The 15,888-nt window shown below is 33.3% G+C and overlaps 1 protein-coding gene across 1 annotated transcript in view; it reads right to left on the bottom strand.

Moving 5' to 3' along the window:
• The window catches only part of LOC108905130, a 127,636-nt gene that overhangs the window by 18,414 nt on the left and 93,334 nt on the right, over positions 1–15,888 (bottom strand). Inside the window, exon 5 of the mRNA XM_023454565.1 lies at positions 6,174–6,459. Within this exon, the coding sequence (XP_023310333.1) occupies positions 6,174–6,459 (286 nt within the window). The remainder of the gene's footprint in view (positions 1–6,173; positions 6,460–15,888) is intronic.

The raw sequence follows: 15,888 nt of genomic DNA, 5'->3' as shown, positions 1-15,888 counted from the left end.
AAAAACATTAATTGTATTAGCTAAATTTCTAAATATGGAAATGTATTACTTTTTAACATAAAATTTTATATTTTTAAATTCTTTTGTCTACAAATATTTATACTAATTTATTACAATTGTTGTTTTAAAAAATATAGTAGTGTATTAATTTTCAAATTAAAATTTAAGTAAATAAAATATTTTATTAAAAATTTCTAATATTTTCTTAGCTTATATTTGTACCTTTTCGAATTTCTGGGGGGAGGGGGTCAGCTGCTTCCCCCTGTCCCCCTTGGCGACGCCCTTGCTTGGGGATCGTTTAAATTATAATAATGAGGATTATTTTAATTTGTTTGTTATTTTTGGACAATGTGACAAAGTAATTTCAAGAACATGTAGAAAATTATCTGCTTGTTCTCCAGAAAAACGAAGACGACTAGTGCCTTTATATTATTATATCACTATTATTGTTGGAATTATTATTTACTATTTTTAAACCCATTATATGGGTTTATGTTAGTTCAGTAAGGAGTTATGACTGAAAATGAAGCAAAGGAACCTACTATAGTTAGTTATTTCCGTATTTTCATCATGAGCAATAGGTATTTTTTAATTCTGTATAAGTTTTACATAGCGCAAGCTTTTAAGATTGTCCAGAAATTGCCTTCATGTTTTTCGTGAAGGTCAAATGAAGGTATCACTTGCTTTTGAAGTACAGGGAAATAATTTCTTGCCTTTTTTGACCAGTTCTGTATCTATGTCGATAAATGAGCTATAATTAAAGTGAAAACTACCCCTACATGAACTTTTCGGACGTAGAACCGATTGGAGATNAGTCACGTGATTTTACTCTTAACTCTTGTCACTCCGGTTCCCAATGCAACCATGCCGAACGCCGCTAATGACGTTATTCAGAACCCGCGAAATTCAAGTAAGCTGATATATTAAAATTCCCTTTACAATTTATTTTTTGCTTGAATTAACTTTATGGGTATCTGCTCTTACGTATACATATAAAGATACTTTGTATAAATAAATATGATACAAATACCTAAATATTTTTTCCACCGAATCATTAAAAATAAATCTTTTAGTCTCTGTTTGTAGAGCTCTTTTTTGCGTAAGTGTGTGTGAGACAGTAACTAACCTCACCGGAACCTTTCAGGCTTATTGTCTCGAGTTTCCTGTTTTGTTTGCTCCAATATCCTGACTTCTTTCATCCATTTGTGTAAATCCACGACGGCTGGACATTCCACTTTTTTTTATATAAACACAAAGGTTTTTTCTCGTAAAAACTCAAGTAAGTTGTTATTAAGTATACAGGGTGCTCCATCAGGAATCGCCTCTATCGATATCTCGGAAAGTACTGATCCGATAAATCTGAAAATTTGGCAACCTAGCGAACGCAGTCAACAATATTTAAAACTTTTTGGTTATATCGGAAGTCGACATTAACCTTTTTATTTTAAATGGGACACCCTATATATTATTGCACCTTCGGATTCTACCTAAAATTTGGGAGCCACTTTATTAAACATTCCGTATACTTAGGAGTTGTAAAATTTGATATATTAATTTTTAAAGAAAAAATTTGACAGCTGCAAGGGTTCACGGAGATGCCTGAAAAGAGTTCACGAATTCTTTTCAGGAGCGTAATATCAACTGGATTTTTGGTACCTGTAAAGGGTAACACTAAATTATGGTATATAAACAAATTAAAACATTTAATACTATGTTTAATTTTTTCTGTTTCATTTTCATAACTTCAAACAACTTGGTTAACTTAAATGGAACACCCTGTATTGTTTTACTCTGTCGTATACAGATTGAAATTTCCTTTCTAGCCATATAAGCATTGTTAGGGTTGCCGTTACTACTTTTAGAGATATTTGCAATTTTGGGCAGTTTTTCTCGTGTCAGACCTGTTATCAAATTGGCCATGACCAAAAACTATTAAAATAACATGACATTTGTCAAGTTAGATGTCGAATTATTGTCGTGTTTGCAATAGTTTTTGTCGAAAATTTAAATAAAAATGTCTGGGGAGAAGACAATAAATTATAACTTATAACATAAAATTTTATATTTTTAAATTCTTTTGTCAATAAATGTTTATACTAATTTATTACAATTGTTTTTTAAAAAAAATAAACTAGTGTATTAATTTTCAAATTAAAATTTAAGTAAATAAAATATTTTATTAAAAATTTCTAATATTTTCTTAGCTTATATTTGTACCTTTTCGAATTTCTGGGGGGAGGGGGTCAGCTGCTTCCCCCTGTCCCCCTTGGCGACGCCCTTGCTTGGGGATCGTTTAAATTATAATAATGAGGATTATTTTAATTTGTTTGTTATTTTTGGACAATGTGACAAAGTAATTTCAAGAACATGTAGAAAATTATCTGCTTGTTCTCCAGAAAAACGAAGACGACTAGTGCCTTTATATTATTATATCACTATTATTGTTGGAATTATTATTTACTATTTTTAAACCCATTATATGGGTTTATGTTAGTTCAGTAAGGAGTTATGACTGAAAATGAAGCAAAGGAACCTACTATAGTTAGTTATTTCCGTATTTTCATCATGAGCAATAGGTATTTTTTAATTCTGTATAAGTTTTACATAGCGCAAGCTTTTAAGATTGTCCAGAAATTGCCTTCATGTTTTTCGTGAAGGTCAAATGAAGGTATCACTTGCTTTTGAAGTACAGGGAAATAATTTCTTGCCTTTTTTGACCAGTTCTGTATCTATGTCGATAAATGAGCTATAATTAAAGTGAAAACTACCCCTACATGAACTTTTCGGACGTAGAACCGATTGGAGATGTCTGTTTTTTTAGTCCTATGGTTATGTATCTACGATGTAAAAAATATATAATTTATGACCTTTTTTTTTAATATTTATGTACATACATACATACATTGAGGTACCTTAAAACCCTTTGACAAATTTGCAATTACATAAAAATTCCTCGAAATTAATGGAAATATGTTGATAAGGTCATCATAATACCTGGAAATATGTTGAAATAGAAAAGTTTCAAATATCTTGTAAATACCTTAAAAGGGTCAAGAACAGGAAGAGCGAATATTTATTTGAAAATACAAGGAAATTACCTAAAGTTTTCGTTTACACATTTTATTTACGACTGAGACTGTTCTCATAGGAACATGATCTTTTTGTGAGGTTAGGAAAAGACAAAATAGTTACGACAAATTTATTTATTTTAAAAGCGAATTTTATTAATTTACAGAATAGGCTTATAAACCTTACCGGAACATCTGTTGGAGGCTATTATGTATTAAGTATTTCGCAATCGAGTATCAAACAACATTTTCTCGAAAATTATATCCCACAGCTCAAAAATTATTAAAAATGTGAAGAAAATTTTTTGAAATTTTATTTAATTTAAAATTAAAATTAATTTATTTGAAATGTGTATATGTCATCTACAATTTACAGCACATATTTTAATATTAAATTGATTGGTAATTATATTGGTTATTAATTATTGTTAGAATTTATGATTCTGTTGATAATAACAAATAAAATGGTGAACTGATTCTATCATTTATAACTTCATTGATTTTTGTAGGGTAGATGTAAAAGATTTTACGTTCTGTAGACGAAAAACTGTTGTTTTGACACTTAATAAGAATGAAGTAAAAATAAAATTTTAAAGATGGTTTTCGAAAAACAATATTTTTGTTAATTGGAAATATATTTTTTTAATGTACTGAGAAAGGATATTTGATAACATCAGTCTTTCAAACTGCTCATTTCCCACTACTAAAAACATATGGGCGGTACTTTACCAATAAGTTCCATGACGTCACCACTCATCTACAGGCTGTCCAAAAATGGGTAACCGAGTTATAGCTATAGTTATAATCAAATATACTCGACGGCAGAAAATATAGATAGTGATTCATCGCTAGCTCTTGGACTAGTAAGGAGGATGAGGCGTGCGGGGATCGAAAATCCATAGGCGTGTATACGTAAAAGGCAACAAGATGTAGAAAATATGGAAAAAATATAATAAAACATAACATCTATTATTTTTAGAGGTTTTATCGAGAAAACTTCAAAAATATTTTAGTAACATTTTGTTTTTAAATTTTAAGTGTTTTCTATAAAACGATGCCCTCTTGGGCATCGATAACCCACCACCACCCGGCTTACGCCGCCGCAAAATATTGTAATGATTACTATTAATATATTTATTTAAGTAGGTACTTACATATTTTATAATAATTATCTCACGAATATTATCACTGTCACACTTTCACTTCACTGCCACATAATCACTTCACTATTAATATATTTAAATACTTACATATCACATTATTCACATTATATATTTCACATATCACTGTTGCTATCACTATCACTAGAATCATCTTCACCCAAATGAATAATGACTGGTTCTATGAACACTTCTACCGTTGTATCAAGATCCCACATACGTTGTTCCTCTTTCTGTGCATGTCCAATACACTTACACCATGTTTCAGCAGTGACGTGATTAATAGCATCCTGTAATAATAATTTCACGTCGTTTATTTTAAAGGTGGTGTTTTTTCGTGCGATTTCATTCTTTATTTGTGCCCAAACCAACTCAATTGGGTTTAATTCACAGTGGTATGGCGGTAAACGGAGTACACGAATTCCTCGATCTTTGGCCATCTCATCCACTACATACTTAATGTATTGACCTTTTTCTCTTTGGACAATTTTTAATAATTGTACTTTTAGCATGGTTTCTGTATATTCAATATTTTTCGATTGTAACCAGTCCATAATATTTCCTTTTCTCCATGCTGATGTCGGTAACATTTCAACTCTTCTACTATGATAAGGTGCGTTATCCATCACAACAACTGCTCCTGGCTCCAGATATGATAAAACATATTCAAACCATTTTTCAAACACGTCGCTGTTCATATCTTCATGATAATCTCCCGTTTTTCGTGACTCAAATACATGCAAACCATTTTCTAAAAATCCCGTATCGCTTCCAATATGTGTTATAATCAATCTTCGTCCTTTTCCAGAAGGTGCCTTTAATCCAGTAGAAAATCCATCTAAAAATGCTTGTCTCTTACTCTTAACATTACCATCCTGCCAAACTTTTGATACAGTATGACCTTCGTTTACCCATGTTTCATCCATGTAATATATCTTCTTACCAGATGCACGAAGTTCTCTTATTTTTTCTAAGTATTCTCTTCGCCATACCACAATTTCGTCTTTTTCAACGAGCATACTATTCCGATTCCGTTTCAAATATCGAAAATTCATGTCACGCATTATTCTTCTAAGAACCTTATCAGAGAAATTAGGAATATCCTCATCTTCAGCTATTGCAGCTTGAATTTTCTTTATCGTTGGTATTTCATTTCTAAAGAAAAATCCATGAATTTTCCTACGTATGGAGTATTTCACGTCAACGTCGACTTCTATTTTCTTCCTCCCTCGTGTTTCCACTTTTTTCTTCTTTGGATTCACTTCTACACTATTTTTTATGGCACGATAAACAGTAGCAACGGATACTTTTGTCAACGAACTACACATATCAACAGCTTCACTTACACTTGTATTAGAATTTCGCGACCGAATTCCTTTATACACGTTTTTTACCATTATTAATTCCGCATCGCATAGGTTAGGGCGTTTATGAGCAACAGACCGTTTGCTACAACCGGCACTTTGATCCATTTTAATTATTATTCCTACGTTTTAAAACGTCCCGATTGTATTTTTTTAATTTATAAATTTACTATAGTCACGGAATATGCAAACCCTCGCGCGCGCTTATAGTTTGACGTTTCTAACTACGGCTAACTCGAATTCTACGTACGTCCGTTTACACCCACTAAAAAGAGCATTTCCCTATCTGTAATAAGTGCGATAGACAGAGATAGGAAATAAATCGCGTTCAGTGTAACTCAGTCTATGACTGTTGTAGATCCTATCGATGTGCAAAGGGAGCGGCACATCATTTAACATAAGCAAATAATATTTAATCGTTATAAAAATCATTTTAAGTTTTAAACACTTTACGGTAATAGTGTATAAAAGTGTATCTATATTTTCGGCCGTCGAGTATAGACTGTATAACTAAATAAAAATTCTTGAACTATCTTATTAAGGGCTAGTGTTTATCTGTCTTTAACTAAGTCCTTACTTACCACTGCATAGTGAAAACATTCGTCAGTGGTGGCTCGTAGCTCCTAGTGCCGTCCTTGGCGGCATTCTGCAGGGTATCCAGATGCCTCGATAACCGCGGAAGTTTGCTCCTGAGGAGTTCCCTGAACACGGCCATGTCCACCGACAACCCCCTCAGGCTGTCCGCGAAGTAGGAGTCGGGAAGGACGCCCTCGATCAGGTAGATCATCAACTTCAGGGCGTCGCTTTCGCACTTGTCGGTAACCTGGAGGATCAGCGCTGCCAGCATATTGAAGCCCTGGCAGTAGCCTGCAAAAAGAAGACTGGTGTAGATTTTGATTTTTTTTGGGCTCTCTTTCGACTTCAATTCAATAGAACAGGAGAAAATAAATTGGTCTTCCAAACCGTTTCATGGTAATTTCATAATAATGTCAATCGGAAACACATAGAGATTTTTTACTGAGTAACAATGAACATTTGTACAATTTAATTTTTGTAAAAAAAAACCTTATTTTTTTTATTGTACCAAAGCTTAACAGGAAAACTCTTCAGCTGACCGTGAAACTCTCGAAAACGCATGGCCTGCTGAGCGGCCCGCTACCTGCCTGAAGGCTATTTCCTGGACGGGTGCTCACTTAAAGCTTCTTTTTATAACATACACGTTCTATACTATTAGTCCAACCAAATTACACTTGGAGAAAAAAAAATTGTTACCTGGACTTTTATAAGTGGAAATGGTAAAAGGGCTTATAATAAACCTAAATAAAATAAATGCGTTAGCAGGGGCGGCGGAGGGTTGATATGGGGGGCTGAAAAGTTATGAAAAATTGTATCATTTGGATTTCTGACGAAAGTTGACGTCAAACGAAAAAGTATCCAATATAAAAGTTGTAGATCATGCAAAAATCTACAACTTTTGTAGAAGTCACTTTTTAACATAACCTCAAAATTTCCGAGAAAAATGCTACAAACAGGTTTTTTTTCTGATTTTTCGTTTTTTATTTCTCATTTTCGAAAAAATAAGTTAATTTTGACGAAACTTAGTGAAAGTATACCTTTCTCTGTCTTAAATAACCTCAAATTTTTTTAGATAAAAAAATCAAGAAGTTTTTGAGACATTAATTTTTTTCGGATTGAAACACTTTTTTTTTTCAAGGAAAAATTGTACTAAAAAAAATCATCGTACAGGGTTCTGCCGGTAATCATTTTTTTGGTTTTGACATATACTTTTAGGTGAAATAAAAAAATCTGTGATAACAGTTCACATGCTCAAAACTGCAAAAAAATAAAAAATAACTTGCAACAATGAATTTTTCAATTGTTGTTGATAGTTTGTTTAAATTAAAGAACATTCAAAAATTGATTACACCACTCAATTCTACGGAAAAAAATAAAAAACTGTGTTTCATTGTTTGACCCAAAACTTTATTTTGTACAGTATTGCTATAAACATCTAAGACGAATTACAAATGCACAAATGATAAATTATCTCTGGATGATTTGAGATTTTAGCAATACAAAGTATTAACTGCAAAGTCTACTGTTGACGCGAAATCCGAAATCTCAAAATTTTGCAAAATCGTTTTTTTTCTGGCTTTATTTGAAAACGAATTTTCAATAAATTGCATATTTATTTTGCCACTTTTTTCGCTCTATCCAATGCCGTCAATATTTTTACAATTCGACGTTTCGTCTTCGATGGGCCATCATCAGATAATTTTTTTTAAATATATCGCTGCTATTGTTATGACAAAATCTAGTCATTTTTAATTCTGTATTGCAATCGCTTAAAAGGTTTTTAGCAGCTATCATTAAAAATTTTTCCTGAGTACGGCTCTGAACGCTTTCAAAATACCTGTATCTATTGGAGGAGAGAGAGAGAGAGAGAGAGAGAGAGAGAGAGAGAGAGAGAGAGAGAGAGAATAAAAGTCAATACAGCACAAAATATCCAAAAAATTTTTTGAATCCATAATTTAAAAAGTTGTACCTAATAAAAAAATAATACGAATTTATGAAATATTTTATTATTTCTAATTAGTATTGCTAACAGTAGTAAAAAATTGTTGGATATTTTGTGCGCTATTGACATTTATACTGTTATGACTTCATCCAATAGATATTTGGATAGAGCCGTACTCAGGAAAAATTTTAAATTATAGCTAAAACAAGCTAAAAACTGTTTAAGTAGTTACAATAGTAATATCCTCTAATTCAGAATTAAAAATGACTGGATTTTGTCATAAAAATAGCAGCGACGTGTTTAAAAAAATTAACCCGATGATGGCTCCTCGAAGACGAAACGTCGGATTGTAAAAATGTTGACGCCATTGTATAGAGCGAAAAAAGTGGCATTGTAAATATGTAATTTATTTTAAAATTTGTTTTCAAATAAAGCCAGAAAAAATTAAACAATTTTGCAAAATTTCGGGTTTTTCCGGATATCTCCGGAACTACCGCGAATTTTAAAACTTTCTAAACAGCATATTGTTAGGTATAAAAAAACACAACTTTTTTCTAATCTGAGACACCCCGTATTTCTTACCGTTTCCTAGATCCTAATGCCTATCCCATCTTTATCTTGGACACACTGTATATCTATGAATTCATCAAACGTTAAAAAAACTAAGTACACTAATCGATCCTACGGAAAAAAATATTATTTATTTTATTTATTCACTATTCGACTTATGTTTATAGCAATATTGTACAAAAATAGTTTTGGGTTAAACAATGAGACAGTTTTTTTTGTATTTTTTTGCGTACAATTGAACGGTGTAGTCAGTTCTTAATTTTTTTTTTAATTTAAACAAATTATCAACAATTACTGAAAAATTCATTGCTCCAAGTCATTTTTTACTTTTTTGCATTTTTGAGCATGTTTTTGAACTGTGATTACAATTTTTTTTATTTCATCAAAAAGTATATGTCAAAACGAAACAAAATATTACCGGCGGAACTCTGTGCGATGCTTTTTTAAGTAGAATTTCTCTTTGAAAAAAAGTGTTTCAGGCCGAAAAAAATGAATATCTCAGAAACTCGTTGATTTTTTTATCTAAATAAAATTTGAGGTTATTTAAGATAGAGAAAGGTATACTTTCACAAAGTTTCGACAAAATAAAATTATTTTTGCGGAAATGAGAAATAAAAAACGAACAATCAGAAAAAAACCTGTTTTTCGCATTTTTCTCGGAAATTTTGAGGTTATGTCAAACAACGACTTCTACAAAAGTTGTAGATTTTTGCATGATCTACAACTTTTGTATTAGATTTTTCGCCAGAAATCCCAATGATACAATTTTTCACAACTTTTCAACCCCCCAAATCAACCCTCCGCCGCCCCTGCTCACGCATTTATTTATTTTTTTCGTTTATTAAAAGCCCCTTTACCATTTCCACTTATAAAAGTACAGGTAACAATTTTCTTTTTTTTCCCCTCTAAATGGGTTATTTTGATCGGTCTATACTCATTAAAATCGATTTCACGTTTGGCACCTACCAAAAATTTTTTTTTAATATGATTTTCATACCGTTTAATACGAGCAGCTGAAGCGTTTGCCACCGGCATTTTTCTAGCTGAATGTGATTTTTTATCATTTACTAATATAAACAAAGTATACAAACAATTTTGGCTTTGGTGCTATCCTTACATATGTATGAAAATCAGCCTTGGTAAAATGACTATGTACTCTCAAAATGGCACGGGCTCCCAGACTATGTGTTCACTCACCCCAGTTCTTTACAGAGTACAAACAAAAATAACGTTTGGTAGTAGAATAAGATCGTGAAATATTGCTCACTAATTTCGGGACGCTATTCCCATTTGTAATTAGCATCAGGTAACTACCAGGAACGGCTCCCTCAGGGGATTTAACACATCATTAAGTGGTATTTCAGTGTACTATAAACTAATAATAGTTTGGTTAAGAGAATCCTCGCTATTAATCAAACGAATAAGAGGCGAAATTCTGTGCGCGAAAGGAACAATAAATCTAAGTTTGTCAAGGTTTGGCGGAGTTGCTGTAAGTGTGGTGGTGAGCTATTAAAAGCGGTAATTTTGTTAATGTAGTTGTCTAAAATCCTCGTTTCGCTTTGGACTAGTTTGGGATCCGGCTCGTGTTGCTTCTGCGAAGTCGTAGTCAAGAGGCGAGGAGTTTGTACAAAGCCACATTTTCATGACCGAGATGATGTACGCTCTAAATGTGGTCGTTGGTAAGGTCGATATTTTCACAGGAACTGCAATAAAGTTTGAGGAGGAGAGAAAAACTTTATTAGATGAAAAATAATGCAAAAATATTCATTTCGCTTTTACGTTATGAATAGTCACACACAGACCCACAAAAAAAGCTTTTTTTGTCGTAAAACGGACCATACTATTTCTACATATTTATGGCCACTGAATCTGAGAAACCTAACAAATCGCATGGAATATAACATAATCTATAACCACACATGGTGGTTCCAAAATAAAACAAGCAATTTTGTATTGATATTTAGAAACATTCATAATTAATATTCCAATCCGAATAGTTACTCATGTTAATTCCGTAAGAATTTTATTTTTATTTGTAAGTAGCTCTCAGCAATGGCTGATGATTTCCATCCACCATGTCGTTTTATTGTAATTAAACTACATCTGCTAACAAAGATGCCGAAGATCTTCGGAAACAATGGCCAGTAAATTGCTTCGGATCTGGCAATTTCAGAAATTCGGCAATATTAGTAGGAATTTTCCCAAAAGTATTTATCCCAACAGGTTGTACATTACATTTGTCATAATTTAGAAAATAGCGACATTGGATAATGGCGGCTGGCCTTATTGCAGCATATTTATGGTAATATTGCATGTAGCTTCCAACGATATATAAACTACGACGAACGTTGGTTTCAGTCTCCAAGATATGAATCAATAAGGACTTTTCTGATTTTTCAATACCTTCCAATGTTAATTTACAGAGCTTTTCAGGACGACGGCATGCTCCAAATAAACCAAAAATTGATGCAACTTTTATCATTAGATATTTGATGTCTGGAGCTTTATTCAAAATTGTATTAATTTGTCCGCTAAAAAATATTTTCGATTTTCTTGGCCGATATACTACACTTTTTCGTTTTAAAAATGCTATTAGCTTGTAATACTTCTTTATATCCACATTGTTCTTGGTTTGCAAGCTTTTATCATAGAGAAATAAAATTAGACCACAGTGTTGACGTCTTGTTGAAGTATATTTCCAGTGAACTTGACTGCAACTTTTTTCATTTTACAGCATTCAATAAGTCTTTTATATGCTATATCACATTTAGGCCAGGAAATGTAGAGTTGGACGCGGCTCTTTGTTTCGGCAAGCTGAATTTATCACTATAGATGCAAATATTATCTACAATAACATATTAGTTTCAACAGTCATAAAAATGGGGGGAAGATTGTTTACAGACTAGTATAATTTTTACGTAAATTCACGTTTCTCGCTTATAACTATTTTCCGTTCATTTCCACGAGAAAACAGTAGAGTACTTTTTTTTCGTCTTCAAAAGACCTACAAAACTAGCCCTCGAGCGTCAAAAAATATTGGTTAGATTTAAAGTTATAAACAGAAGAAGTTTATTTATGACTTTTGAATTAAATGTTTATAAACTGCGTTATTATTACCAGAACGTTTTGGCATCGCATCCTCTCATTCCTTATCACTGTCTAATAACTCACACGAAATCCGGAATCGGTAAGTTGAATAGTTTACAGGTTATGGCCTTATAAACAAAATAATTAATTATTAGTCTGGACGATCCCGAGCATGTTCCACAATCGCACTGATTTTTTTCATGGTATATTTCATAATAATAACGAGCGTTCAAATAAAAACATGGTCGAAGTTGGCTCTGACACATTGGACGTAGGGAGTAGCTTATAGCGACCAACTTAACCTCATTTCTCAACGAGCTGTATATAGCTGTCAGTTTCAATAACGTTAATGACTATATAACTTTATTTTGAAGAATAATCGTGATAACAATAACAAACAATTAAAGGAGCTGCGGAAAGTGTCCCCCTCCTTGTTATAACAATAAATTAAAGCAGCTGCTGAAAGTGTCCCCCTCCTTCTTCCAAGCACTTTTCACACCTGTTCCTCAAAGAATTAAAGACATTTTCTAAGATGCTCGGGGTATTGTTAATTTCACGAATCTTGTCTATAAGTCGAGCCTGCAGATGGTTTAAATCAGGAATAGGCAGTTCAAAAATAGTGTTTTTAAGGTAAGGCCACAAAAAGAAATCACACGGCGTAATATCACATGACCTCGGTGGAAATTCATGTTCAGCATTGAGACTTATTAGTCGATTTTGGAAAACTTCTCTCAACATATTCATCGTCTCGCCTGCCGTATGTGCCCTTGCGCCATCTTGTTGAAAGTAAAAGTTTGTAATTTCGTTTTCTTCCAGCTGGTTAACAAAAGGAGCGATAATTTCTTCTCTATACCTTTGCGCAGTAAGAGTACCATTAAAAAAATAGGTCCATAAATCCTCCTTCGATTGAGAGCACACCAAACACCAATTTTTTGAGCGTGTAGAGGGCCCTCGACAAAAAAGTTATCTGGTTTTTCAGAAGACCACATTCTCATATTCTGTGAGTTTACGTAACCACTTAAATGAAACCAGGCTTCATCAGAAAAAAAGGTGATATTATGAAGTTCACCGTAGTTGTTTAAAAACCATTCACAAAATACAGCCCGTCGCGGAAAATCAACTTCATGAAGTTCTTGCTGACAAGTTAAACGATAGGAGAACAAACGCAAATCTTTTTTTAACACTGTGTGGCAGGTACCGACTGATACTCCCACCATTTGTGATAAAACACGTACAGAAGTTCTTGGCGCATTTTCCATTATTTGTTGGACATTTTCTTTTAATTCTTCAGTCCGCTTTTTAGGTCGGCCGCTTCCTTCTTTTCTTGTTACACTGCCCGTTTCACGAAAAACATTAACACAACGCTGAACTTCACTTTGAAAAATTTTGTACTCAACAACGCCGGGAAATTGATTTTGAAATTCTATGAAACATTCCTCAATAGAATACTTCCATATTCCATCAATCTTGCGTCCATTTCTAAAGTAGGACTCTATGATAAACACTTTTTGTTCTTGAGAAAACACCATTTTAAATGCTTTTTAAAACGAAAATATTCAAATTGATAGACAGATGACGTTTAAGTTCATTTGCTATACGCTACGCCCTACGTGCAAATTTTCAGAACCAACTTGACCACGTTTTTATTTGAACGCTGGTTACATTGAAATCTATCATTTTTTAAAAATATTTTTTAGCCTTAGTTGCAAAATGAAATATACGACGCACGCGCGTGATATAGTTATATATTATTACATATTCGGAAAGAGCTTTAAGTTATTAAAAAATCGTCAATATTTGTTGAAAAACAACGGAGCTACAGACTGTCAAAGTCGACGGCCTATTGTTAAACAAATTAGATTGGTAGCGGTAAAAAAATAATGTCATAACCGGCAACCTGAGTACTTTCCCAGATAATAGTACATTATACTATAAGGGAGAGAAATGCGTTAATTTGGCACAGGTGCAATTTGAAGCCCGAGGGCTACAATGCACCGAGGACAAAATAGCATCTCTCCCGAATGGTATATACTATTTTTTCCACGGACTCATTAACTTAAAANGATATAGCGCTTTGACAGATGACGTTTAAGTTCATTTGCTATACGCTACGCCCTACGTGCAAATTTTCAGAACCAACTTGACCACGTTTTTATTTGAATGCTCGTTACATTGAAATCTATCATTTTTAAAAAATATTTTTTAGCCTTAGTTGCGAAATGAAATATACGACGTACGCGCGTGATATAGTTATATATTATTACATATTCGGAAAGAGCTTTAAGTTATAAAAAAATCGTCAATATTCGTTAAAAAACAACGGAGCTACAGACTGTCAAAGTCGACGGCCTATTGTTAAACAAAGTAGGTTGGTAGCGGCAAAAAAATAATGTCATAACCGGCAACCTGAGTACTTTCCCAGATAATAGTACATTATACTATAAGGGAGAGAAATGCGTTATTTTGGCAGAGGTGCAATTTGAAGACGGAGGGCTACAATGCACCGAGGACAAAATAGCATCTCTCCCGAATGGTATATACTATTTTTTCCACGGTCTCATTAACTTAAAAACACATATTTTGTCATTATGAAGTAAGTAGCACCAGAATTATTGTATTCGGATTTGAGCATTTATTTAGTAGTCGTTGAGTTATTGTCATAACTACAAAATAAACAAACAAAAAGAATTGTCAAATTAAGGTGCTAGTTTGGTTTAGTTTAAAGTTTGTTTAGTGCACAATGAATAATTGTGAGTCGGAAGAGATTGTGGAGGCTGCAAATATTGCAATAAGCAATTTGCTGCCTACGAAGTCAAGATCTTTATACGATATAGCCTACAATCGGTTCAAAAAGTGGTGCGCCGAGAAAAATGTTCAAGTATACAGCGAGAATGTTTTGTTGGCATACTTCAGTGAAAATGCAAAGAATTACAAGTCTTCCACATTATGGGCGCAATATTCTATGGTTAAGTCATGCTTGATAATTTACGACAACATAGATATAAGCAAATTCCCCAAGCTGATCGCATTTTTGAAAAGAACCGGTGACGGATATCAAGCGAAAAAATCGAAAATATTGACAAAGGGTGAAATCGACCGTTTTCTATCAAGTGCAGATGACAAAGAATTCTTAATGATTAAGGTAAGATTACTTTTGTTGTTAGGTATTTCAATTATTAAGTATTTTGATTTTTTATAGGTTGGATTAATTCTGGGGATTGCCGGAGCTTGTCGAACTGATGAACTAGTCAATTTAACTGTAGATGATATTGAGGATGTAGGCTCTTCCTTGATTGTAAAAATTCCAAACACTAAGACAAAGATTCCACGAACCTTTGTGGTTACCGATGTGGGAAATATGCTTGAATTGTTTCGAAAATACCTGTCCCTTCGTCCTCCCCACGTCAAGCATAAGCGCCTTTTTTTGTACTACAAAGCAGGAAAATGTAGTTCGCAGCCAGTTGGCAAGAATACCATGGGAAAAATTCCGAGTGTAGTAGCTTCGTATTTAAAATTACCTGATGCTGCATGTTATACTGGTCACTGCTTACGAAGATCTTCAGCGACATTACTGGCAGATGCTGGTGTGGATATCACGACAATAAAGCGTCATGCTGGTTGGAAATCAACGACAGTCGCTGAGGGTTATGTCGAGAACTCCATTGAAAATAAGACCAAAATTGCTAATCAGGTTTTAGTAGGTACCACTACTAGCGCAATCACAAAAACTGTAAATGTAAGCGAAAGTAATATTCCTTCTAATATTAATTTTGAAAATTGTACAAATGTAACATTTAATTTAAATGTCAATAAATAATTTCAATGTTATCTTTTTTTTTGCATGAAAAACGTTCTCCATAATGTAAACTCCCTTGGGAGCATTATACTCCCTTGGGAACAATCGACTACTTCTGTTTTAATTTTGATGTCATAGAAACTGATTTCTACTCCCGACCGTGGAAAAAAATATTTTATTTGTGGAAGTATGTTAGAAGTGCATAAGAAATATTGTCAAAAATCAGTGGGCCGCTTGATTTTTCAGCGAGCCGTGGCACGGCGGAAGGGTGGGGAAGCGAAGGACGGCAAGCATCGCGTTTGAAAAAAAACTCGCTCTTCAAAAT

This window comes from Anoplophora glabripennis, unplaced genomic scaffold (assembly GCF_000390285.2).
Source record: "Anoplophora glabripennis isolate ALB-LARVAE unplaced genomic scaffold, Agla_2.0 scaffold287, whole genome shotgun sequence".
NCBI classification, from domain to species: domain Eukaryota; kingdom Metazoa; phylum Arthropoda; class Insecta; order Coleoptera; family Cerambycidae; genus Anoplophora; species Anoplophora glabripennis.
The sequence above is the reverse complement of the archived record's forward strand: the minus strand, read 5'-3'. Positions and strand labels throughout refer to the sequence as shown.